This window comes from Aythya ferina (assembly GCF_964211825.1).
Source record: "Aythya ferina genome assembly, chromosome: 17".
In the NCBI taxonomy this organism is placed as follows: Eukaryota; Metazoa; Chordata; class Aves; order Anseriformes; family Anatidae; genus Aythya; species Aythya ferina.
Window position 1 is genome coordinate 10,776,537 of NC_140316.1, and position 22,431 is coordinate 10,798,967.

Consider the following 22,431-nt stretch of genomic DNA (forward strand, 5'->3'; position numbering starts at 1 on the left):
CGGGCCAGGAACCGCTCCCAAGAGGCGGCTGGGAGGCAGCCAGGCGGCTCTGAAGAGGGCTTGGAGGCAGAGCCGGCCTCGGGACAAGGGGAGTCGGAGCCGTGCTCAGCTCGCCAGCACCGCCGCAGCCTGGGAGAGCGGCGACGAGCGGTCGGAGGGGCCGGGGACGAAGCAACACAAGACACAGCAGCCCCGCAGCCTCTCCTAGCTGTGTTTTAATTGCGACGGGGCTGGGCAGCGCTGCGGCTGCCAGGCGGAGCTGGAGCCACGTGGGGCTCACGGCGAGTCCCCGGACACCGCAGCACAGCCCGTGTTCAGTCTCTGCAGCTCACTCGCGCCGTCCTCTCTAATAAGTTAGTATAAATAGGGTGTTTTCCCCCCCTCCCATCCCCCTGCCACGAGCAGCAGGTCCCCCCCCCGCAGCCCTGCCAGCTCCGTCCCCGTCCCTTGGCTGTGGCAGAGCCGTCACCCAACGCGTCCCAGCCGTGCCCTGCCACGGCCAGGGGGAAATAAAAAAAAAAAAAAAGAGACTTAGAAAAATGACTACGAGCAGGGAGAGGGAGCAGCTGGGCCTGCAGACCTCCCCCGATGTCCCCTCCCCGGTGCCCGTTCCCCCAGCCCCCCAGCAGCACCCATCTGGGCTGTGCCCAGCCGTGCCCCCCGCCCCTCTACTCACGCCGAGCAGGGAGAGCCCCCAAATCCTTCACTCCCCTAAAGGCCAGGCGCTGCCAGGGTGCTGCGAAGGGCACGGCCACGCTGAGCCCGTGCCAGCACCGAGCACAGCTCGCCCAGCGCCCGCCTCGGTCCCTCTCCCCCCGTTCTTCCCAGAGCAGCCCCGGGGCACGTCCGCCGGGCTGGCTAGCTCTCTCCACAGCAGTTCCCTGGCAGGGAAAAGGATGGAGAAGGCGTCACGGGGGGAAGCAGGGGCAGAGGACAGCCCTCGCCCCGATATGAACATGCTCCCTGGAGGGTGAAACAGGGAGCAGGACGTGCTGGGAGCCCCGGGGGCTCCTCAAAGCCCCAGAGCTGCACTCACCCAGGATGTTGTGCTTGCAGAGGGGGCAGGTCTGCTGCAGGAGGAGCCAGGGGTCCACGCAGTCCCGGTGAAACTCGTGGGCACACGGCAGCACCCGCAGCCACTGCAGGGAGGGAAGAGAGTGGGAGACCTGAGCCCTGAGGGCCACAGCAACCTCCCCCTGCCCCAGAAAGGGGGACAATGTCCCCCCGGTGGGGACATCCCAGCCCTGGCAAGCGAGGGGAGGCTCAGCCCCAGGGAACAGAGCAAAGGGGAGGCATTAGCAGGGGTGGCCCCAACCCGTTTGTGTCACCGGTCCCACCGGTCCCGACCTGGCTCTTGCAGAACTGCTCCAGGCACACGGCGCAGCTATCTATCTCGCAGACCCGGCTCTGCAGCGCCTTGCCGGGATGGTAGCGCCGCGTCTTCAGGGCCGACAGCCGCCGCCGAATGTGCTGCTTCAGGTCCAGCTGGGGAGGCAGAGCACAGCGTGAGGCCCCGGCCGCACCGCTCGGGTGCAAAAAGCAGGGAGCGGGGAGCTCCCACCTCGGCATCCCGCTCCGACACGTCTTGCCGCGACTGCCGCTGCGCCTGCACGATCACCCCCGTGCAGAGGAGCAGGGCGATGAGCAGGATGGTGTTCCAGAGCTGCTGGAGGTACTTCTGTAGGAACAGCACCGCGAGGCACTCAGGGGGGCAGGCGGGTAGCCCCCGTTTCCCTCCCGGCCTGGCTGCGGTGACGCCAGGCACGGCCATCCTTCGCCCCACAGCCGTAGGGAGCGAGCGTGGGGCCACCCATGGGTGCTGCTGACGCACCTGGACCTGCGAGCTGTTCTCCCCGGTGCAGATGACACCCTGCCACTCCCCGTAGAGGCCCCCTCGGGAGAGGCCGCAGGTGGACCACAGGGTGAGCGTCACCCCCTGCGAGGAAGGACACCGCGTTGCCGCCAGCCCGTGCCAGCACGCAGCAGCACGGCGCAGGAGGCAGGACGGCAACGCTGAGTGATTTCCACCTGTAGTGCTGCAGGCGGAGAGGGAATGAGGAAGCACAGGTGGCTGCCAGGTTCCCTGCTCCCACAGAGCCAGTCCTGGGGACACCGAGGCACCGGCAGTTTCACCAGCCCTTGTGGAGCTGGCCACTAAGTCGCCCCGTTGGCCAGCAAATGCTGGCTGGGCACAGCTGTGCCCCTGCCCTTGTACCGAAACAGAGGATGAAGAGGAGGAAGAGGTACCTACGTACCAGGTTCTCCAGCAGCACTGCCTGGTATGTGATCTTCGCTGTAGCTCTGAGACCCCTACGAGCAAGAGGCAAGAAGAGCGTCAGCCCTGTGGGCGCAGCAGGATCCAACCCCAGTACCTGGGAGCCCCTTTCCTGCAGGGCACGGGGCCACGCTCAGGGAGGAGAGAAGCCTCCTCCAAGCCACGTGTGCCCAGCCCCGTGCCTCAGTTTCCCCATCTGATAAAGCACAGCAGATGCCCCAGCTCCTGTGCCAGGCTGAGCATGCCAGACACCCCCCCTGGCCCCTTCTGTCCCATCCCTCCTGGTGCTGCCCCCAGGTGCTGGCCGTGCCCTGACACCCTTCAGCAGCCGTGGCACAAATCCGACTGCTTCAGTAGAGCTCTCACCGCAGCAGTGCTCCCAGCAGCCTGGTGACGTTGTCCGAGGACTGGATCACGATGATGGGCTTGGCGAGGAGCTGAGAGACATCCAGCTGCACCGGACAGAAAAACAACAGCCGTGAGTGATGCAGAAGAGCATCCAGGGCGCCAGCAGGGCTGCTGGAGCTCCCCTACCTCTCGGATGGCGTTCTGGTTCAGCGCCAGGATGAGCAGTGCCGATGCCCCGAGCACCAGGGCTCGCTTCATCTGTGAAAACAGAAGGCACCGGGGGCTGAAGCTGCCCGAATCCTTGCTGGGGACCCCAGCGTGAGCCCCGCGAGCTGCCGCAGCTGGGCACCCTCACCTTGCTGACCACGGCGGCGGTGAAGGACTCCTCCTTGGCACCTCGGGGACCTTCAGCCGGCTCCTCGCCCAGCGGCACCACGCCGATCCAGCTGTCTTCAGCGCCCAGCTCAGGCTCCTCATCTCCCACCTTGGGGACACGGCAGCATCAGGGGCCGGCACTGGGGGCACCGGGACACCCCCGGGAAGGCTCAGGAGGGGTGCGGGCAGCGTGCTCCCGCTCCCTGCTGCCTCCACATCCCTGCCTGCCCCCCACAGCCACCCCCCAGCTCCCCCAGCCCCCTCTCACCAGCAGCAGCCGCCCTCCGATCGCCTCCTCCCGCGGCCCTCCCAGCAGGGCCCCTCGCAGCGTGTAGGAGCCGCCGGGCCCCGCGGCCTCCCCGGCTCCGTTGCCGGCTCCGTTGCCGGCTCCAGGCCCCGCCAGCTCCACCTCGATGCGGGCTGAGGGAGCCGGGCCCGGCTCGGCCCGGCTCAGAGCCAGCAACGGAGCCAAGAGCGCGGCCCTCAGCGCCGCCATGGCTGCCCCGGGGCCTGCACAGCGCCCCTCGTGGGGCGGAGGAGAGTGGGGAGGGGATCGTGGGGGATCACACCAGGATCACACTGGGATCACACCGGATCACGGAGCTTGTGCAGGGTTTTGTCCCCTTTTCAGCCCCCCTGCAGGTGCTGACAGACACTGACGGGCTCCTCCTGAGCCTCCTCTTCTCCAGCTCCCTCAGCCTCTCCTCGCAGCAGAGCTGCTCCAGTCCCTCCCGCATCTTGGTGGCCTTCCACTGGCCTCCCTGCAGTGTGCCCAGCTCTGTCTCGGACTGGGGAGCCCAGCACGGTCCCAGCACTGCAGCTGTGGCCTCCCCAGAGCTGAGCAGAGCAGATCACCTCTCTGGAGCTGCCGGTGACACCGTGCCCGATGCAGCCCAGGCCAGCATTTGCCTGCTGTGCGGCCAGGCCTCGTCGCAGCTCACGGGCACGTTGGTGTGCGGCAGGACTCCTGGGGCCTGTCCTGGTGCTGGGCTTGCTCCTCCCCAGGTGCAGCACTCTGCTCTGCTCCTTGGTGAAGCCCACCAGGTTCCTACCAGCCTATTTCTCCAGCCGGGTCCCTCTGGGTGTTGTCCCTCTGGCGACTCAGCCACTGCCCTGGTTTTGTGTCATCCCTGGATTTATTGAGGCTGCACTCCCCCATCACCCAGACCGTTAACGAAGCTGTTAAAGGGAACTGGAGCCAGCGCTGACCCTGGAGTATTCTGCTCGTTGATGGCCTCCAACTGGACTCCATGTCGCTGACCTCCAGCCCCTAGTCCTGGCTGTTCAGCCCAGTTCTCACCCCGCTCCCTGCCTGCCCATGGGGACGGGCTGGAGGTGGCACCAGGCCAGGGAGAGGCACTGGTACCCACAGTGGGACAGGGACTGGGATGGGGACAGGACAGGTACCAGCACAGGGATGTCTGCACAGTGACCTGGCACCATGACCAAGCACCCCATTGCTGGCACCAGGACAGCACCAAGCATGGGGATGGGGACAGGGACAAAGGCTAGGGGACTCATGGGGACACCGGGCCACCCCCTGTGTCCCAGTGACACACACGGGGTCCCCTATCCACCCACCCCCACTTTGTTATCATGGACACACATCTGGGCACATGCGTGTGCAACACGGGCGTAGCACCCCGCGCACCCACGGGTGGCCCTGCCAGTGCCACCGTCCCCAGCCCCGCCGTGGCCACGTGTGCCTGCCACGTGTGCCTGGGGGATTTGTGACAAGGATCAGAGCGGGGTTTGCATCACAGCGGGGCCGTGATGCTGGGGACGGTGCTGGTGCAGGGGACAAGCTGGGGCAAGTCTGTGGGGCCATGCTGGAGGTGGTGGGTGCGGGTCGGGGCAGATCTGTGGGGATTGCAACCACCCTGAGCCCATGGGACAAGGGGGGGCTCTGTGGGGCACCCCTGGGTGCGCAGCCCTGTGGGACACACAAGCACCCCTCTTGCCCTCAGTCCCTGTGCCCCCAGTGCCTCTGCCCTGTCCCTTATCTCTGTCCCCTCTCCCTGATGCCCTGACCCCGATCCCTTCTCCGTGTCCTCCTGCCCCTGTGCCCGAGCCTTGACCCTGAGCCCAGCTCCTGCCCCCGCCCCATTTCTGTCCCCTGTTCTACCTCTGCCCCGTTTCCATCCCTTACCCCATCTCCCACCTGCACCCCATCTCTCTCCCCATCCTATCTCCCACACCACCCTTGCCCCTAATTCTCTTCCTTCCTCCATCCCCTCCCCACCCGCCCCCTGCCCCATCTCCCACCTTCACCCCCCTCTACCCCTTACCCCACGCTGCCCCCATCCCCATCTCCCTGCCCCAACTCCTCTCCCCGTCCCCACCTTTACCCCTTTCTCCGCCCTGACCCCAATCCCTTCCGTCCATCCTCCCTCCCTCCATCCCCAGCCCTCTCGCCCTATATCCCCGCCTCCCCTGCCCGGCTCTCGGGCTCTGACCGTGCGGCCACCGGGGGCGGGCAGAGTCCAAGGGCTGCGGGACCCAGCCGAGCCGAGCCGAGCCGAGCCGAGCTGAGCCGTGCCGGGCCGGGGGCGGCACGGGGCGGAGCAGCCGCAACCTGCCCTTAAGAGGCGGTGCCGAGCCGAGCCGTGCCGGGCCGGCACCATGAGCGGCCGCGTCGGGGACCTGAGCCCACGGCAAGCGGAGGCGCTGGCCCAGGTGAGCCCGGCACCGGGATGATGGCGAGGGGGGATGCTGCGGGCACCGGGACCCCCTTGGGTACCGGGACACCCCTTGGGCACCGGGACCCCCTTGGGTACCCACCGGCACCGGGTGCGCACCGGCACCGGTAGCGGTCACCACCGGTCCCCGGCACCCATCGCCCATCGCCACCGGCACCCTGCGAGGCCCAAAGCCGGGCCCTCGCCTCTCCCGGCGCACGGAGCATCCCCGGGGCTCTGCTTTCGGCTGCCTGCTCCCATCCCGGAGGATGGAGCCCCGCCAGCGCTCCCCATCATGTTTGGGATCTGTGTGCCAAGCGGGGAGCCCCTGGTGTCCCCAGTTCTCCGGGCACGGGTGGGCGAGGTGGTGGCTGTCACCCCCCCCCTCTCCACCTTTGGAGTCGCTGCCAAGAGCGGCGTCGCCTCTGTCCCACCTTTATCGGCCTCCGTGGGGTTCGATCTGATGAGAGGGCAACGTCGGAGGCTTTATCTTATCGCCTGCCGTCAAACCCAAGCCGAACTCCGGCCTGGCCCGCGGGCGATGACCCCGGTGGGGTACGGCCACGTCGATGCCCGGCCGGGATTTCGGGGCGGGAGGGTGCGCGACGCCCGCGCAGCGCGGCCCTGATGCAACGAGCTGCGGAACCTGTCCCCTCCCGCCTGCGGCCGCGTTGTTTTTCTCCCTGTGAAGGAGTTAATCCGAGGTTTAATTACACCTAAATGCAGGCGGGGATAATCCGGTCAGCCTTGTTACGGGGCTGGTACGGCGCGGGCCAGGGGGATTTGTGTCGTGCCCCGGCCAAGTGACTGGCACCGTGTGCCCCCAGGCCACCGCGGTGCCCCCAGGTCCCTGCCGACCTCGGTGGTGCCAGCGGTGGTGTGTGATGAGTGCCCGGGGTCCGGCTCCATCCCAAAATCTCCTTGCTGATGGCAGAGGGGGGATGCTTAGTGCTGGGGGGGGTGGGGAGGGGGCAGGTTGCTGGTGCCCTTGCGCAACGGGACCGGTTTGGAGACACCCTGTGCTTGGCAGCTGGCCTGGGGACGGTCCCCTGCCAGGGAGGGGAGCAGAGAATGCCCGGTCCTGCCGGCTGCCCTTGGGACAAACTTCGAACCTGAGGGGTGAGGGAGGGACGGGGCCACGTTCCCAGCCCTGCTGACTGTGCCCCTTCTTTCTCCCCACAGTTCCGCGAGAACCTCAAGGACGTGCTCCCCTCCCTGCCCTCTCAGGACGACTATTTCCTCTTGAAATGGCTCCGAGGTAAGCCCGGGGAGGGCACGGAGAGGCTGGGACATCCCACGGGGTGGCACCGAGCTGGGGATGCCGGCACGTGCAGGGCTGCTCCTGGACTTTTATCAAGCCAGCACCGGGGCAGAGAGCAACGAGGGCAGCGGGTTCGGTGGGGACGTCCCCACTGCGCCCCGCGGTGGGGCTGAGCCTCTCCGCTCTCTTGCAGCACGCTGCTTCGACCTGCCCAAGTCGGAGGCGATGCTCCGCAAGGTGAGGGGGCCCCGGAGCTGGGAAGAGCCCCGCCGAGGGGTTGGGGTGTCCCCATGGAGGTGGTGGGGGGACCCCGCGTGCCCTCACCCCTGCCTCGCCTTCGCAGCACGTGGAGGTCCGCAAGCGCATGGATGCCGACAACATCATTGCTTGGGAAGCGCCTGAGGTGGGTGAGCAGCCCAAGGGGGGTTGTCCCCATCCCAAGGGGGTTGTCCCCAGCCCGAGGGGGCTGTCCCCAACGTGAGGTGCCCCCGCAGGTGATCAGGAAGTACATGTCGGGGGGCATGTGCGGCTACGACCGGGAGGGCAGCCCCATCTGGTACGAGATCATCGGGCCGCTGGACGCCAAGGGGCTGCTGTTCTCCGCCTCCAAGCAGGACCTGCTCAAGAACAAGTTCCGGGACTGCGAGCTGCTGCGGCACGAGTGTGAGAAGCAGAGCCAGAAGGTGGGCGCCCGCCTGGCCGTGCCCCCCGTCCCCACCAGCCTCTGCCCCGTCCATCCCTGCTGGCCCCACCAGCCCGTGTCCTCGCCATCCCCTCTGTGCCCCCCATATCCGCATCCCCACCGACCCCATAAGCCTTTCTCTGCTGTCACAAGCCCGGGTACCCGCCAGGTCCGCGTCCCATCCGTCCCCACCCACCCGTGTCCCTGTCAGCCCCTTAAATCCGTCTTCTGTCCATGTGTCCCTGTCCCAGCACCCGCACCAATGCTTCAGAGGAGGCTCTGGACGGACGGGGCCAGCCTGGTGGGGACGCAGGGACCAGCTCTGGGGCTGCCCCGTCTCTGCCACCGGCTTGTCCCCGGGACGGCGGGTGGCAGTGATGAGGGACAGGTGGGAGCAGGGACTTGGCAGCGGCCGCTGCTTCCCCCCCCCCCAGTCCCTGAGCTCATCCTCCCGCCTGGCCTCTCTGTCCCCCGTCCCAGCTGGGCAAGAAGATTGAGATGGTGCTGATGGTCTACGACTGCGAGGGTTTGGGCTTGAAGCACCTCTGGAAGCCGGCGGTGGAAGCCTACGGCGAGGTGAGGGGGCTGCTCCCACCCCGGGGGGGGCTCTGGTTGTCCCTGGTGCCCCTGGGGGTCCGAGGAGCAGGGGGTCCCCTCCTGCGCCCCTGCTGCAAAGCCCGACCAGGTGGGGCTGCCCCGTGGGGCGTTTGGGGCCGGAGGACGTGGGTGTGCAGCTCTCCCCATCCCGCAGCTCCTGTCCATGTTCGAGGAGAATTACCCCGAGTCCCTGAAGCGCCTTTTCATCGTGAAGGGTGAGTCCAGCGCCGGGTGCGCGGCCGGGCGCGATGCCCTGCGGCCCCCCCTGACGCCCGGCTCTGCTCCCCCTCCCCCCCAGCTCCCAAAATCTTCCCGGTGGCCTACAACCTGGTCAAGCACTTCCTGAGCGAGGACACCCGCAAGAAGGTCGTGGTGCTGGGATGTGAGTAGGGTTGGGGTAGCCCTCACCCTGTCCCTGCAGTCCCAAAGTGTGTGGGGGGGTCTCCTGCTCTGGCAGAGGCACCTTGGCTGGGCTGGGGGGTCCCCATGTGGGTCTCAGCCCCCCCTGAACACCCCGCTGTCCCCCAGCCGACTGGAAGGAGGTCCTGCAGAAGTACATCGACCCTGCAGAGATCCCGGTGGAGTACGGGGGCACGCTGACGGACCCCGACGGGGACCCCAAATGCCCCAGCAAGGTAGGAGGAGCTCCCCCAATTTGAGGAGGAGCGCTCAGGACGGCGGCACCCCCCCCTGCCCGTCACCAAACATCCCCTTCCAGATCAACTACGGGGGGGACGTGCCCCCGCGGTACTACGTGCGGGACCAGCTGACGCAGCCCTATGAGCACACCGTGGTGGTCAACCGCGGCTCGTCCCACCAGGTGGAGTACGAGATCCTCGTCCCCGGCTGCGTCCTCAGGTGAGGGAGGTCCCCCCGCTGCACAGGGGGGATGAGGATGAGGATGGACGGAGCCGGAGACTCCCCCTCCACACCCTATGGTGTCCCTCTGGCAGGTGGCAGTTCAAGTCGGAGGGGGCTGACGTGGGTTTTGGGGTGTACCTGAAGACGAAGGTCGGGGAGCGGCAGCGGGCGGGCGACATGGCCGAGGTGTTCCCCACCCAGCGCTACAACGCGCACATGGTGCCCGAGGACGGCTCCCTCACCTGCTCCACCCCCGGCATCTGTGAGTACGGCCCCAATCCTACCCCCAAAAACCCATCCCCAACCCCCGGGGACCCCATCCCTGGTGTCGTAACCCCATCTCATCCCCCAGACGTCCTGCGCTTCGACAACACCTACAGCTACATCCACGCCAAGCGGGTGAGCTACACGGTGGAGGTGCTGCTGCCCGACGCCGCCTCGGCCCAGCAGATCCAGCAGCTCGGCGGCGAGAAACCGGCCCCGGGACCCCTCGACCCCAGCCCTTGACGCCGGCGGCGCGGCCCCGACCCTGGGGAGGACGGAGGAAGGAATGGGGCCGGGACCCCGCGGCTCAGGGATGCGGGGCCGCCGGCCCCTCTGTGCCTTATGTATGGGGGAGTAGGGGCTGGTGGGGTGGGGGCAGTAAAGGGATGGACACACGCAGGGCTCTCGGCTGGTTTTTGGCCCTCGGACCCATGGCCAGGCCCCGCTGGCCATAGTGGGGGGGGTCCTGCTCAGCCCTACAACTGCTCCGGGCTGTGCCCCCCGCCCTCTCACCAGCCCCTCTTCCCCTCCTCAGCCCCGTCACCAGTCTGGGCTGTGTCCTCCAACCCTGTTTTCCCCTCTCAGCCCCATCACCGGCCCCTATTGCCCCTGTTCCCTAGTTCCCCTATTGCCCCCCATCCTTTATGGTCCCACTTCCCCTATTTCCCCTCATCCCCTGTTGCCCCTATTGCCCCAGTTCCCCTATTGCCTGCCATCCCCTCTTGCCCCAGTTTCCCTATTTCCCCCCCATTGCCCATTTCTCTATTTCCCCCATCCCCTATTACCCCCCCATTGCCCCACTTCCCCTATTTGCCCCCTCCCCTATTGCCCCAGCTCCCCTATTTCCTCCCCCCTCCCCTATTGCCCCAGCTTCCCTATTTCTTCTCCTTCCCCTATTGCCCCAGCTCCCCTATTTGCCCCCCCAATTGCCCATTTCCCTATCCCCCCCTCCCCATTACCCCCTTTCCCCTATTTGCCCCCTCCCCATTACCCCAATCCCCTCCTGCCCCTCCCTCCCCGCCCCACACCCCCACGTGACCACCGCCGGTCACGTGTCGCCCGGCCCTGCCTCCCCCGCCACCATCTTGCAGCCGGGCGGAGTGGGCGTGGCCTGAGGGCAAGGGGGCGGGGCCCGGTGACGCGCCTGGAGAGTGGGCGGGGCTGGGGGCGGGGCCTGGAGCGTGCGGCGGCGGGGGCGCGCCATGGGGGCGGCGGAGCCCGACCTCTACCGGGACACGTGGGTCCGGTACCTGGGTGAGCACCGGCACCGGGACACGGCACCGGCACCGGGAACTGGGACCGAGACTGGGTTCTGGGACCCGATACCGACACCGGGCACTCGGTAGCGGCACCGACACTCGGTTCCGGCACTGGGATCCGGTCCTGGGATCGGATACCGGGACCGAGCACCGGCCCCGAGACTGGGCAGTGACACCGGGCACTCGGTACCAGCACCAATACCGGCTACCGGCACTGACACCGGGCACGGGCACTCGGTACCGGCACTGATACCGGGTCCCGGTACCGGATATCGGCCCCGAGACTGGGCAATGACACCGGGCACTCGGTACCGGCACTGACACCGGGTCCTGGTACCGGACAACGGGCACTCGGTACCAGCCCCAACACCGGGTACTGGCACTCGATACCGGCACTGACACCCGGTACCGGCCCCTCCCGGCAGCAGCAGGGGGGCCGGACCCTGCCCGCAGCCCCCCCCGTCCCTCGGTGTCCCGGTGGTGGGAGCAAGGTGACCCGGGCAGGGTCCTGTCCCCGTGGGGAAGGCAGAACGGGATGGGACGGGACACAAACCGGAGCCGCTGCCCCCTTCACCCCCATCCCGGTGTCCCCCCCCAGGTTACGCCAATGAGGTGGGCGAATCCTTCCGCCCCCTGGTCCCGGTGGCAGCCGTGTGGGCCAGCTACGGGGTGGCCACAGCCTACGTGACCGCCGATGCCATCGACAAGGGCAGGAAAGCAGCAGCGGTGAGCGCATCCCCCCCGTGGCTTCCCCCACCTCATCCCCTTGTGCCCCTCTCCATCCGACCTCCTCCTTTCCCACCCTACCCCAGGCCCACGAGCACGACCCCGGTAAGGCGACGCGGGTAGGGGTGGCGGTGGCGGACACCTTCGTGTGGCAGAGCCTGGCCTCGGTGGCCATCCCCGGCTTCACCATCAACCGCCTGTGCGCCGCCTCGCTGGCCCTGCTGGGCTCCCTCACCCGCTGGCCTCTGCCCGTCCGAAAGTGGGCCACCACCGCCCTGGGGCTGGCCGCCATCCCCGTCATCATCACGCCCATTGACAGGTGAGGCACGGGGACAAATTGGGACAGGCTCCTGTGGGGTCCCAGGGACCTGGGGGGGGGTCATAGGGGGAACTGGGGGGGGTCAGCGCCGGTCCCTTGAGCTCCCTGGGGGCTGGTGGGGATTAGTGGGGTAAAGCCCAATGGCACCAGGGACAGCTGGACCGCCCCTGTGGCCATATATGTCCCAGGGGGCCCCATAGTGACCCTACTATCTCACCCTAGGACCGTGGATTTCCTGATGGACTCCAGCCTCCGCAAGCTCTACGGCACCGAGGGAGAGCCCCCGTCCTCGCACTGAGCCCCATCCCCACCTGGGGACTCATCCAGCAGAGCCAGGCAGGGAAACTGAGGCACGCTGCTGGCTCTGGGGTGCTGCACCTCCTGCACTGTGAACCCACACACTCAGGTTGTGGCCATGGGGTGGAGGCATCCGCCCCGGGCCTGGTCCTAATAAATCATTTCATACATCACCTGCTGGAAGTGGTGTTTGGGTGCCCGCAAGGGCCACATGGGGTTCACGATGGGATCACGAGGGGTCCCCACACCAAATGTGGCCCCTCAGATCCCACCTCATGGGGACAGGAGGCTCCTGGCACTGGAGACAGGCAAGGGGAAGAGCAGCCCCACAGGGTGGGGGAGCCATGGTCAGGGCTCACCCCTCGATGATGGAGCTCTGCCCCAAGGACACCCCCAAATCCCATAGGGCCCAGCCCTCCAGGAGCACCTGGGCACTGCCACCACCTCCTGTGCTGCCTCCTAGGACCCCAATTCCCCTGGGCAGGTCAGTCCCAGCACCAGGATCACGCAGCACAGACTGGAGACACGCCACCATGCTGCCCTACCTGGAAACCCCTCTCCCTGCAGCACCCCCAGGAGGAGCAGCTTCACAGAAACACCTTTTATTTCCAAGGAACCCCACTCACACCGAGCTGTGCTCCAGGCTGCGGTACTCCAAACCGGGCTCCCCTTGTTTCTCCAGCTCCTTGGGGACCAGGGCCCCCACCACGGCCTGCAGCTCAGCCTGGAAGGGACACTGCTGCCTCGGCCGCCGGCGTCTCCGCTGTCCCCTGCGCAGGCGCCACACGGCCAAGCCCATGGCCAGCACGCTCCCCACGAGGGCGGCCGCCACGATGGCACTGCCCAGCAGGGCCAGCACAGCCAGCAGCAGCTTCTTCACCGTGCGGCACGGCGCTGGGGGGGGGGGGACAACAGGGTCAGGGGTTGGGCACCGAGGACAGAGATAAGCCTCCAGGGCTACCCTGTCCTGGGTGTCCCCGTTCCTCCCGGGTGGGGAATGGTGAACACAAGATGGTTGGGTTGGTTTGGGGCTAAAAGGGAGAAGTTTGGGGTTGGCTACTCACCTTCGTACCACGGCACCAGGTCCTGCACCAGAAACGGGCCAATGGTCTCCCGGTGGAGCATCCCCTCTCCTGGGAACTCTGTGGGTGGACACAGCCCATCGTGCGGCTCCCCTCTGGTCCCAGGGCACCCAAAACCACCCAGCTGCCCCCAGAGAAGGTGCCTACCTGGCTGCTGTCCTGGTGGGGTGTCCCCAGGGGGACACCCGCTGTCACAGCAGTCACACAGGGCGCTCTGGGAAGGGTCCTCTGCGTTGTGCCACCTGGGAGGGAAGGGCAGAGCTGGGGGTCCTCGGGTCCCCAGCACCCACCCACGACCCACATGGTGTCGTGTCCTCCGTCCCTTTGGGTCTTGGCCACCCCAGAGGGGTCTTTCCCAACTCATCCAGAACCAGGGGGACACGTGGGGTGGAAGGGGTGGCATCCAGCCCACAGCAGTGCCATGGATGTGTCCCCTGACCTCAAAACAGCACCAGTGGCTTCTGGTCCCAGAGCACCCATGGGTGCTCTGTTCCCTCTGCCCAGCTCCTGGGTGCCAGCAGGGAGCCCACACGGAGGCAGAGCTCACCTGGCTGCGGTTTCGCTGTAGAAGCAGGACCTCAGGCTGTGTCTCTGGGTGCCCCACGCCGTCAGCAGGCAGTGCACGTAGACCTGCTGGGACACCATCCGGCCTCACCACCACCTCCGGGCAGCCCACCCTTCCCCTCCCTCCCACCTCCGTGTCCTCCCCACGGCTTCAGGGCTCCGTATCTGGGACCAGGAATGCCCACAGAGGGACAAGGCCTTGGGGACACCCATGTCACCCCGAGGAGGTGTCCCACACCACCAGGAACCCCGCTCCACCACAACCTCACCTCCTCCTCCTCGGGCTCAGCCTCCAGCACGGGGGGCAGGATGGAGAGCTGGAGGACAGACGCCCCTCTCAGGTGCTGGACGGACACACTGCCCAAATTCGGGCCGTGCAGGCACCTGGGGAGACCCAGGAACAAGTCAGGGACATTTCCAAGCTGACCCCAGGACCTCTCCCACCCCACCAGGAGGCCTGGCAGGGACCCAGCACCCACCCTTGGCTGTTGACCACCACGTAGGCCCTCCTGGAGTGTCCCGGCCACCCCGAGCCCGTCCCGTAGCACTGGTCCACGTAGATCCTGGGGGAGACACCAGGCCCGAAGTCCACCCTGGCCTCCAGGTGGAGGACAGAACCAGAGCTGAGCACCAGCGGCGTCTTCGTAGCACCAGGGTCCCCTGAAGGAGGAGAAGTGGGATCAGTGCGACGTCCCCGAGCCTGTCCCACCAAAGATGGGGACTTAGGACACGTCCCAAGCCCATAAGGGGTCTCTGCTCCCACTGCTGTGAGGCAGGAACCTGATTTTGGAGCCCACCACAGGGGAGAGCCCAGCCCCTGCTGTTGGCTGTCACCTTGGCCTGGCTCCGGACCTGCAGCACCTTCCTGGTCCAACCCCAAGGAGCAGAACAGGACCACATCACCCATCAGACGGATAAGAACCCCAAAACCTTCATAATGGGGTCCATCCCAGGGTCTTGCCCCTCCAACCCGGGGCCTGACACAAGTCCCAGAGCACTCACCGTGCAGGAACCTCAAGGTGAAGTTCATGCTGGGCTCCTCTGAGCGGGGCTGTGCGTGAATCCCACCAGGCACGGTGGCAGCAGAATGTGCTGGGGACACCGCCTGTGTCCCCACACCCCAGGATGTCACTGGGGCCACTGCCACATGGCCAGAAAATGCTGGAGCAGCTGGGGCTGTGGGGGTCCCTGCGGGAAGGAAGGGGGTTAGCGGGGGGAGGCTGAGCACGGAGCGGTGGGAGCAGCATCCCTGAGGCGTGGAGAGGGCACCCAGGTCCTCAGATGTCTCCAGAGCTCATGGAGAGGTGGTGGCCACAGCACCAAGTGAAGAACCCCCCAGGAACACATCTGGAGCTGCTCATGGCGTGGGAGAGCACCACCAGTAGCCAGGAACCCCATAGGTAGCCCTGGAGCCCCATCCAGACCAGCCCCTAATGGATCTGTGGGGACAGGGAGCTCCCAGACCACCTCCCCCAGCAGGACGAGTACCAGCAGGACCGGGAGGGCATCAGGAACCAGCACCATGGGGCACCCACCCCCCAGCAGGAGCAGCCAGGGGTCCCCAGCCCCACTCACCTGCCACCCCCAGCACGGCCCCACACACCAGCACCCACCAGCACAGCCCCATCCTCAGAGAGCAACAGCTCAGCCCCAGCCCAGGGGGCCATTTAAGAGCAGGTGAGTGCAAATGGGCTCCACCTGGGGCTGATTTTTTTTTTCTTTTTTCTTTTTTTTTTTTTTTTCTTTTTCCCTTCTTTGGTTCTCTGTTTTTGTGATCTCTGCAGTAAAACCTTGCTGCAAGCCACGGGAGATCAGGGAGAGCCCAGCCTCTGCTGCTGGGTGCACACCCGCTGGGGCTTCAGAGGGGATTTTGGGGCCCTGGGAAGGGGTGTTTCTCCACAAACACAAACTTTTGTGGTCACAGGGAACCATGGTGGCTTTTTCCTGCCGTTGTCCCAACCCAGGAATGTCCCAGGAGCAGCCTCTAAACCTCTGCTCCCTGCCCGCCCCGAAGGGCATCTTTGGGACTTGCCCCTTCGGTGACATCCCAGTGCCACCATCCCCAGCCAACAGGGACCTGCCATCACCCCACGCACCCAGGGCCTCCGAGCACCGGGCCGAGGAGCTTTAACAGGTGGCAGCGGTGGCAGGGGCAGAGCTGGGGCATCGCCGGGGGGCAGGATCTGTCCCCAGGGGTGCAGGGACCGGCGGAGCATCCCGCTGCACACACAGAGCAGGGTCAGCTCCTGTCCCCTTGTCCCCATCCCCTTCCCATGGAGAAGAACGAGACCGACGGAGACCAGCTGGACCATTGGTGTATTAAAAACTGCCAAATATACAATCCGATTATCTTACAAAAGTAGAATTGCTTTTTTTTTTTTTTCTTTTTTTCTTTTTTTTTTTTTATTGCTTGCATTTACAAACAGAGCAGAACACGAACCACACCGGGGAGTGACAGGGCCGGGCTCCCTGCTGCTGCCCCGGGCAGGTGACAACCTCCTGTCACCCCTGCAGCCGCACGGTGCCACCTCGGTGCCCGGCCTGGGCCACTCTCAGCTTTACCCGTGCCATTGTCATCCAGCCCGGCCAGGATACCCGAGGGCTCCCCATGATGTGGCTCGTCCCCGTGTCCCACTTGCACCCAGGGCTGGCACCTCTGGGACCCTGCTCCACGCCTGCTCCCCACACCAGTTCTCACCAGACCCCGTGGTCCTCCCGGGATGTCCCCGGTGGGGACTGGCACCACAGGGCCCTCTAACTGGGACAAGAGGGGGCTGGGGGGCACCTGCTGCCATGGGGTCCTGCATGGACGTGCTGGGGACCGCCGCTGGCACAGGCTGGGGCTTTGGAGTGGTTTTTTTGCTCTGCAAATTCACGTGTGGATGGTGCTTAGAAACCTGCTGGGGCTTCCTGGGTCTGGGCTGATGGTGTGCCAGGCACCGACAGCCACGGGTGCACTGAGGACGCGTGGCACTCGACGCACCCATGGGCTGGGGGAGCCCCAGCAGCGTGGTGGGCCCCAAAAACTGGGCTGGAGGGAAAGGGGATGGTGAGAGCAGCCCCCGCTGGGAGTGATGCTCCAGAATACCCGTGCACACCTGGCCCCACGGGTCCCACCACTGCCCGACCTGCAGCGCACCTCTGGCGGCGCGGTGGTGGATGTCTATTGCTGTGACAAGGGCACGACGGGGACCTGTCCTTCCCATCCTGCCTCCAGCATTTCCACGTGGCAGGAAGAAGTGGATCCTGTTGGGAAAGACCCCCAAACCCCCCCAATCCTTGAAGCCCTTGCTGCTGGCAGCAGTGGCCTCTGAGCTGGGTCCCCACGTCCCCTCCGTCACTCTTGGGTGCCCAGGGTTGGGAGCACCTCTGGGAGCCACCGTTTGGTTCTGCTCATGCCCAACCCAAAGACAGGTGACGGAAGGAAAACGCGAGCCCCTGGCTCTCCCACAGGGCGCCCACCTTCTCCTACCACTTGAGGAAGTCCCGCACCCAGCTCCACAGCTTGGTGATCCACAGGTTGACCCCGAGATCCGTCAGGTACTGGATCTCGGGCGTCAGCATCTTGCGGCACAGCTTCTGGTGCTTCTTGTTGATCTTCTTCTTCAAGTTGTAGCCCAGGATGGACTTCTCCCCGAGTGGCTGCCACGGCTGCATGGAGGACTCCTGGATGGCGCTGGCGTCCACGGCGTGCCCCCCGTCGATGCAGATGCTCTTCATCTTCTCGTTCTCCTGCTGCAGCTCGGCCACGTCCTTGGCCATCCGCTCCCTCCCGTAGGCCTCCACCTTCCGCCAGAAGGTGGCATTAAAATAACGGTAGAGTTTGGCGTCGATGAGGTTCCAAGAAGTCGCCTTCTCGTAGAGCTCAGGTGTCAGCCGGGAGATGGTGGAGCCCTTGCGAGCGTTGAGCTTGAAGTAGAGGATGTCCTCCAGCTGCCAGCACAGCAGGTCCTTCAGCAGCACCAGGGACTCGTCAAAATACTCCAGCAGCATGACCAGGTGGAAGCGCTGATCTATCTCCTGGATGTGCTGCTCCACCAGCGGGCTGTCGGCGTTCATGTTGTTGTCATAGCCCAAGTCGAAGAAGAGGAGGTTTTGGAGGTAGTGCGCGTTGAACCCGTTCGGGTCGTAGTAATGCCAGGGGTCCCGCAGGAACTCAGCCAGCTTGTCCTCCCCCGGCAGCTTCCAGGTGAGGGGGATGACGCGCCCGAAGTAGTGGAAAGAGGACTCGAAGAGGTAGGCAGGGTCCCGCAGCACCGTCACGAAGGTGGTGTCCGCCGGCAGGAGCTTGCGCACCTCCTGGTAGTGGAAGCGCATGTGGTTGCAGATGATGTTGAAGCACATGCCCGGCCGGTAGTGCTGCACCTGGCTCCTCTCGAAGTAGGAGGGGTAGTAGAAGTCGTTGCGGCCGTTGGGGAAGGCGAATTTGAGGCGGTGCTTCTCTCCGAAGCGGAAGAGGATGTTGAGGATGGTGCTGCTGGCCGTCTTGTGCGTCTTCATGAACATGATGTCCAGCTTGGGCCGGCAGCCTCCTCCCGCAGGGCTGCGTGTGCCGTTGGCCACCGCCCGCCCCTTGGCTTGGGCCGGGGAGGAGGAGCAGGAGTAGGGGATGGGGATCCTGGTGGGGAGGAGAGAGAGGACAGCGTGGTGAGGTGGGCAGAGAGGGAAAGAAGCGCGTGGTATCACCATACAGGCTGAGGGCTGTCAGAGAAGCGAGCGTAACAAATAATCCCTGTGCTATCTGAGATGCCCGAAGCCGGTAACAGATGCCCCAGCGCTGAGTGACATTGGACGACCCCAGGGAAGATGCAGCTCTGATCCTCGTTAACGCCGCGGGATGGCAATGTGGGACACCGGGAGACAGAAAGCAACTTAAATACCCGCACGCGGAGCTGTTTTATAATAATAGCAAAGATTATTAAAAGCAGAGATTAATGCTCCCCATGGTCACAGGGACGGGGCCAGGTGTGTCCCTTGAGGACGGTGACATCTCAGAGCAAGGCCACCAGAGCTTGTAAAGCCCCCAGGAACAGTTCTGCCCAGGTGACGGAGGGATCCCTGCGATACTCACTCCGTCAGGCTGACTTGCAGCGGAGGCACAGCGTAGGAGTAGAGCAGCAGCATGAAGCTGGTCAGGAGGGTCCCCAGGACGAGTCCCTTGCACATGGACCTCCAGGGCTTCCCATGGTGCTGCAGCATCGTGGTCACCTGCGAGGAGCAGAAGGGACAGCTGTCAGCAATGCGGGTGGTGAAGGACACGGGGAGTGAGGAACAAAGACCACGTGAGACAAATTTCAAGCAAATAAGGCTCAGGGAGCACTGCGGGGGGATTTTAGGCGATGTGGGAGGGGAGAACCGGTGCCAGGCATGTCCTGGGCCGTGAGGGAGTCATGGCCAGGGTGCCGCAGCGCTGCCCACACCGCGTCGCTCTTGCCCATGCTGCAAAAACCGCGAGCAATTTCCTTGCAAAAAGCACAACTTGAAGAGCTGGGGTGGCAGAAGGGGCGTCTCCTCCACCCACACCCAGCAGACGCCCGGCCGTGGGGCACCGCAGCGCCGAGGAGCAGTGGCACCGCTGCAGGTCCCACCGGGTGCGGATCCGTCCCACGTCACCCACCCCGCACAGCCCCATCAGCAGTGGGTGGCTCTGCGTGACCACACACACGTGCACAAATGCGGGCGTGCACGCACGCACACACACGTGCACGAAGCCATCCCTGCACAGGCATGCACACACACAGAGGTGTGCACATAAATACGGGGGCGCTACCACCCCTCCACACGCGTGCACAGGGACACAGGCACTCCTGTGCACATTTATGTGTGTGCACGCACACAGGGCACGCAGCTCTGCACGTTATGTGTGCACACACACCTCTGCACTCACACATTCCCACGTGCACACAAGGACACGGACACATGCCCATGCACACTCATGCACGCACACATATCTAGCTGTACACACTCGTGCACACACGTGCATGGGGCACAGGCGTGTGCACACATCTGTGCCTCCTCATGCACAAGGACACAGGCAGCCCCCCCCCCCCCCCCATGAACGCTCGTGCACGCCGACGTGAGGACAAGGACATTTAGGGGCTCGCACATCCATGCACACTCGTGCATGCACACGCAGGAACACAGCCATCTGCGCATTCCATGCGTGTGCACGCACACAGGGGCACATATCTCTGCACGTTATGCATGCACGCACACACACAAGGACACAGCCAAACACCTCTGCGCACTCACGCACATGCACAGGCAAGGACACAGCCGTACGCGCACGCAGTTCATACGGACAAGGACACCGGCATCCGCACGCCCCTGTGCACATTATGCCTGCAGACTCATGGATGAGGACACACACACACACTCACACACACGTGCACACACTCACACGCACCCCCGCGAGTCCCCGCAGCACCTGCACCGTCGCCGCGCCGTGCCCCGCGTCCGCTCGCCGAGCCGGGAGCTGCCCCGGCGCCGCATTGCAGCAGGGCTGTCCTCCCGCCAGGACACACGGACGAGCTGCCCGCACGCCTTGCCCTGCCTCCTGGCACCCTTCTGGCCGCCGGCCATCCTTGGCACCCTTCAGCCGCCCCGCGGTGCTGTGCAGAGCATGAAAACCCCGCAGCCTGGCGGGTGCAGCCAGCAGCACAGACCTCCCGGGGATTTCGCAGAGGAAAAACCATGCGGAAACCCTACCGGGCCCCCGCCGGCGTCTCGCCCCGCTGTGCACGAAGCCTTCCCGCGGCGCTGGCCTCCGTCCTCCACCTGCATCTCTCCTGCCCCAGCCTGGCGGAGGGCAGCGAGCCACGCCGCAGCTGAGATTTCCATCTTGATGAATAATGGATGGAAAATGTAACCGGACGCTGGGCACGGCTCGCCCTCGCCGACCCCAGGCGAGCTCAGCCTCCGCTCTGCGGGCTTTCCGAGCGGCAGAAATGACGGCGAGAGCATGGCTGAGCTGCCCCCAGCATCTCCGTGGCTGCCAGCGCCCGGCCCCACTGGCAGGGATGCCGAGGGGATGCTGAGCTCCACCCGGGCTGGCTCCGGCGGGGTGTTTCTTGCAAACAGTTCCCAGCCCAGTTACTCTATTGACTTTGCCTTAAGTGAGTGGCTTAATTATTAATAGCTCAGCAGGAGAAATGCTAAGGTGGAGGCTTTGTCCTGGGGCTCCCAGAGGAGCAGGGCAGCCGCTGGCGCTGGCCCTCACCCAGCCACTTGAAAGCCCCAGCTGGAGCCCGTGGTCACGGCCCCAGAGCGAGGACACAGCCCCATGCTATATCCCCACGTCCCTGCATCCCCCCAGATCCAACACTCCCCCGTGGCAGCCCTCTTCTGCGTTTTCCCTTACAGGCACTGACCCCTTTCCAGCCCAAATTTAAGGAACCATGCACAGGGCACCCTTCCAGCCCCCGGTGGCTCTGGCTCAGGCTCTCTTCATCCCGTGCCAATGCCCGCTGTGGGCACGCTGCTCCGTGCGTGCTCACCCCATCCCCCTCGCCCCGGCATCTTATCCCGTGGGTGCTGGTGCCCACGTGCCCCTTGCATCCTGAAATCCCCCTGTGCTGGCCCCCGCGGCCCTCCCAGCCCCCCACCAGCCCCCATCACCTCTTCCTTTGCTCCGGCTGCTCCCCGCAGACCGTCCCTCTCCTCTCCTCGGCTTGCTGGGGCGTGGGGCGTGGGGGGCGATGCTGCTCCGACATGGAACAGGCTCTCCCAAAGCAGCCCCCAGCCGCTTCCCACCCTCCCTAAGCCATCCCCTGAAATTTGGCCCCAGTGCACCCGCCCGGGCGGGGAGGGTGAAGCCGAATGGGGCTGAGCTCCTCTCCCAGCGCTGCCGCCGGCTCGAGGCGCGGAGCGAGGCGCTGCCGGGGCTCCCGCTGCCACCCGAGCGGCCGCAAAGGCTCCGTCTCTCCACCCACCGAGGGAGCACAGAGGGCTCATTCACCCCGCTGCCGCCCCGCGCGCACAACAACGGGGCCGTTTGTCTCCATCTGCGCCACGGCCATCAACGGGGACATTGTGGCCCAGCGCCCCGGCTCGCTGCAGCCAGAGCCGGCTCTGCCCCGGCCCGGCCTGGCGCTGCCACCCGGCACCCCCGGCTGAGCGGGGCCGGGGGGCTCTGGGGCTGCTTGGGGTGCTGGAGGAGTGGAAACTCCCTGCCCCGTAAGTGCCAAGGGGAAGTTGAACGCAGCCAGGGAGTGCCGGTGGTGCTCGCTCAGCTGTTTTATGGACCCCAGGATGCAAGGACGGTGGCCATCCCTTCTCGGGGATGTCCCCTTCCTGCCGTGGCCTTGTGGGATGAGCTTTTCCCTACGGGGAGCAGCTTCAGGCTGTTTTCTTTTCTCTCTCATAAAAAGATTGAGAAAAAGCCTCAGGCTCCATCCTCCCCTTCCCCTGCTGCCCGCTGTATCTTGACAGCTTTTATGGCTGTAAGACAGCAGTGCCTGTGCTCCCCGCCCTTCGGCACATCACCGCTGCTGCTCACCCATGAGAAAGAGGAGGTGGGTACCCTGCAGGGCACCCCAGGGACCCCGGGGTCTCTCTCACTCACTGGGACACAAGGGTTTTGTTTGGTGGGAGCCAGCTTTGCTTTGCCACCAGCACCCGTGGCACTGCGTGCCCCATGGCTCCTTTGTTCCGCGGCAGCGGCAGCAGAGCCGCGAGGAAGCCGGTGAGCGCCGTTTCCTTCCCACATCACCCCACTGCTGGCCACAGAAGGGGCCATTGTGTGTCCGTGCAGCCCTGGCTCCTTCCCACCACCCTAGCAGCAGCTCTTCTATAACCGTGGGGCACCCACAGGCATGCCCGCTGCCAGGCCCAGCACCTGGATG

The 22,431-nt window shown here is 65.5% G+C and overlaps 5 protein-coding genes across 8 annotated transcripts; 2 read left to right on the plus strand and 3 right to left on the minus strand.

Annotated features, from left to right (window-relative positions):
• Positions 1-197: 197 nt before the first annotated feature.
• Positions 198-5,622, minus strand: RNF215 (ring finger protein 215; the record flags this gene model as incomplete). 2 transcript variants are annotated; one of them, XM_084539174.1, is made up of 10 exons in its annotated part: positions 198-881; positions 1,037-1,139; positions 1,348-1,485; positions 1,562-1,678; positions 1,832-1,936; positions 2,256-2,310; positions 2,642-2,727; positions 2,810-2,881; positions 2,979-3,107; positions 5,455-5,622. In XM_084539174.1, the coding sequence occupies 10 exons, from the start codon at positions 5,620-5,622 to the stop codon at positions 859-861; spliced, it is 996 nt and encodes a 331-aa protein (XP_084395300.1). In that variant the 3' UTR covers positions 198-858. The 2 variants fall into 2 exon arrangements, with proteins under 2 accessions (XP_084395300.1, XP_084395299.1); XM_084539173.1 differs by lacking the exon at positions 5,455-5,622 and adding an exon at positions 3,267-4,570.
• Positions 5,547-9,735, plus strand: SEC14L2 (SEC14 like lipid binding 2). The gene is made up of 12 exons (XM_084539172.1): positions 5,547-5,674; positions 6,859-6,934; positions 7,131-7,174; positions 7,281-7,340; positions 7,432-7,620; positions 8,100-8,195; positions 8,371-8,431; positions 8,515-8,598; positions 8,745-8,851; positions 8,935-9,074; positions 9,170-9,339; positions 9,430-9,735. Exons 1-12 carry the CDS (start codon positions 5,621-5,623, stop codon positions 9,582-9,584), a joined length of 1,236 nt encoding a protein of 411 aa, XP_084395298.1. The 5' UTR covers positions 5,547-5,620; the 3' UTR covers positions 9,585-9,735.
• Positions 9,736-10,517: 782 nt separating this feature from the next.
• On the plus strand, positions 10,518-12,115 carry MTFP1 (mitochondrial fission process 1). Its single transcript, XM_084539178.1, has 4 exons — positions 10,518-10,595; positions 11,199-11,326; positions 11,413-11,645; positions 11,868-12,115. The coding sequence occupies exons 1-4, from the start codon at positions 10,544-10,546 to the stop codon at positions 11,941-11,943; spliced, it is 489 nt and encodes a 162-aa protein (XP_084395304.1). The 5' UTR covers positions 10,518-10,543; the 3' UTR covers positions 11,944-12,115.
• A 413-nt stretch (positions 12,116-12,528) lies between these two features.
• On the minus strand, positions 12,529-15,229 carry LOC311446231 (uncharacterized protein). Its single transcript, XM_084539177.1, has 8 exons — positions 15,164-15,229; positions 14,591-14,776; positions 14,068-14,248; positions 13,858-13,972; positions 13,572-13,654; positions 13,172-13,266; positions 13,007-13,084; positions 12,529-12,836 (listed from the first exon to the last, which is right to left on the minus strand). The coding sequence occupies exons 1-8, from the start codon at positions 15,213-15,215 to the stop codon at positions 12,565-12,567; spliced, it is 1,062 nt and encodes a 353-aa protein (XP_084395303.1). The 5' UTR covers positions 15,216-15,229; the 3' UTR covers positions 12,529-12,564.
• Positions 15,230-15,892: 663 nt separating this feature from the next.
• On the minus strand, positions 15,893-21,597 carry GAL3ST1 (galactose-3-O-sulfotransferase 1). Of its 3 annotated transcripts, none has more exons than XM_084539179.1 (3): positions 21,206-21,597; positions 18,660-18,796; positions 15,893-18,206 (listed from the first exon to the last, which is right to left on the minus strand). In XM_084539179.1, the coding sequence occupies exons 1-3, from the start codon at positions 21,539-21,541 to the stop codon at positions 17,057-17,059; spliced, it is 1,623 nt and encodes a 540-aa protein (XP_084395305.1). In that variant the 5' UTR covers positions 21,542-21,597; the 3' UTR covers positions 15,893-17,056. The 3 variants fall into 3 exon arrangements, with proteins under 3 accessions (XP_084395305.1, XP_084395306.1, XP_084395307.1); XM_084539180.1 differs by lacking the exon at positions 21,206-21,597 and adding an exon at positions 20,297-21,017; XM_084539181.1 differs by lacking the exon at positions 21,206-21,597 and adding an exon at positions 20,016-20,064.
• Between the last annotated feature and the right edge of the window lie 834 nt (positions 21,598-22,431).

Excerpts from the sequence above, each read along its gene's own strand:
- SEC14L2 (XM_084539172.1), top strand. The coding sequence starts at position 5,621 with ATGAGCGGCCGCGTCGGGGACCTGAGCCCACGGCAAGCGGAGGCGCTG. Across the intron at positions 5,675-6,858 it reads AAGCGGAGGCGCTGGCCCAG|TTCCGCGAGAACCTCAAGGA; the intron begins GTGAGCCCGGCA and ends TTCTCCCCACAG. Across the intron at positions 7,175-7,280 it reads CGGAGGCGATGCTCCGCAAG|CACGTGGAGGTCCGCAAGCG; the intron begins GTGAGGGGGCCC and ends TCGCCTTCGCAG.
- MTFP1 (XM_084539178.1), top strand. The coding sequence starts at position 10,544 with ATGGGGGCGGCGGAGCCCGACCTCTACCGGGACACGTGGGTCCGGTAC. Across the intron at positions 10,596-11,198 it reads CACGTGGGTCCGGTACCTGG|GTTACGCCAATGAGGTGGGC; the intron begins GTGAGCACCGGC and ends GTCCCCCCCCAG. Across the intron at positions 11,646-11,867 it reads ATCATCACGCCCATTGACAG|GACCGTGGATTTCCTGATGG; the intron begins GTGAGGCACGGG and ends ATCTCACCCTAG.
- LOC311446231 (XM_084539177.1), bottom strand. The coding sequence starts at position 15,215 with ATGGGGCTGTGCTGGTGGGTGCTGGTGTGTGGGGCCGTGCTGGGGGTG. Across the intron at positions 14,777-15,163 it reads GGCCGTGCTGGGGGTGGCAG|GGACCCCCACAGCCCCAGCT; the intron begins GTGAGTGGGGCT and ends TCCTTCCCGCAG. Across the intron at positions 12,837-13,006 it reads CCTGGTGCCGTGGTACGAAG|CGCCGTGCCGCACGGTGAAG; the intron begins GTGAGTAGCCAA and ends CCCCCCCCCCAG.
- GAL3ST1 (XM_084539179.1), bottom strand. The coding sequence starts at position 21,541 with ATGAGCCCTCTGTGCTCCCTCGGTGGGTGGAGAGACGGAGCCTTTGCG. Across the intron at positions 18,797-21,205 it reads CAGCCGGAGCAAAGGAAGAG|GTGACCACGATGCTGCAGCA; the intron begins GTGATGGGGGCT and ends TGCTCCTCGCAG. Across the intron at positions 18,207-18,659 it reads CTGCAAGTCAGCCTGACGGA|GATCCCCATCCCCTACTCCT; the intron begins GTGAGTATCGCA and ends CCTCCCCACCAG.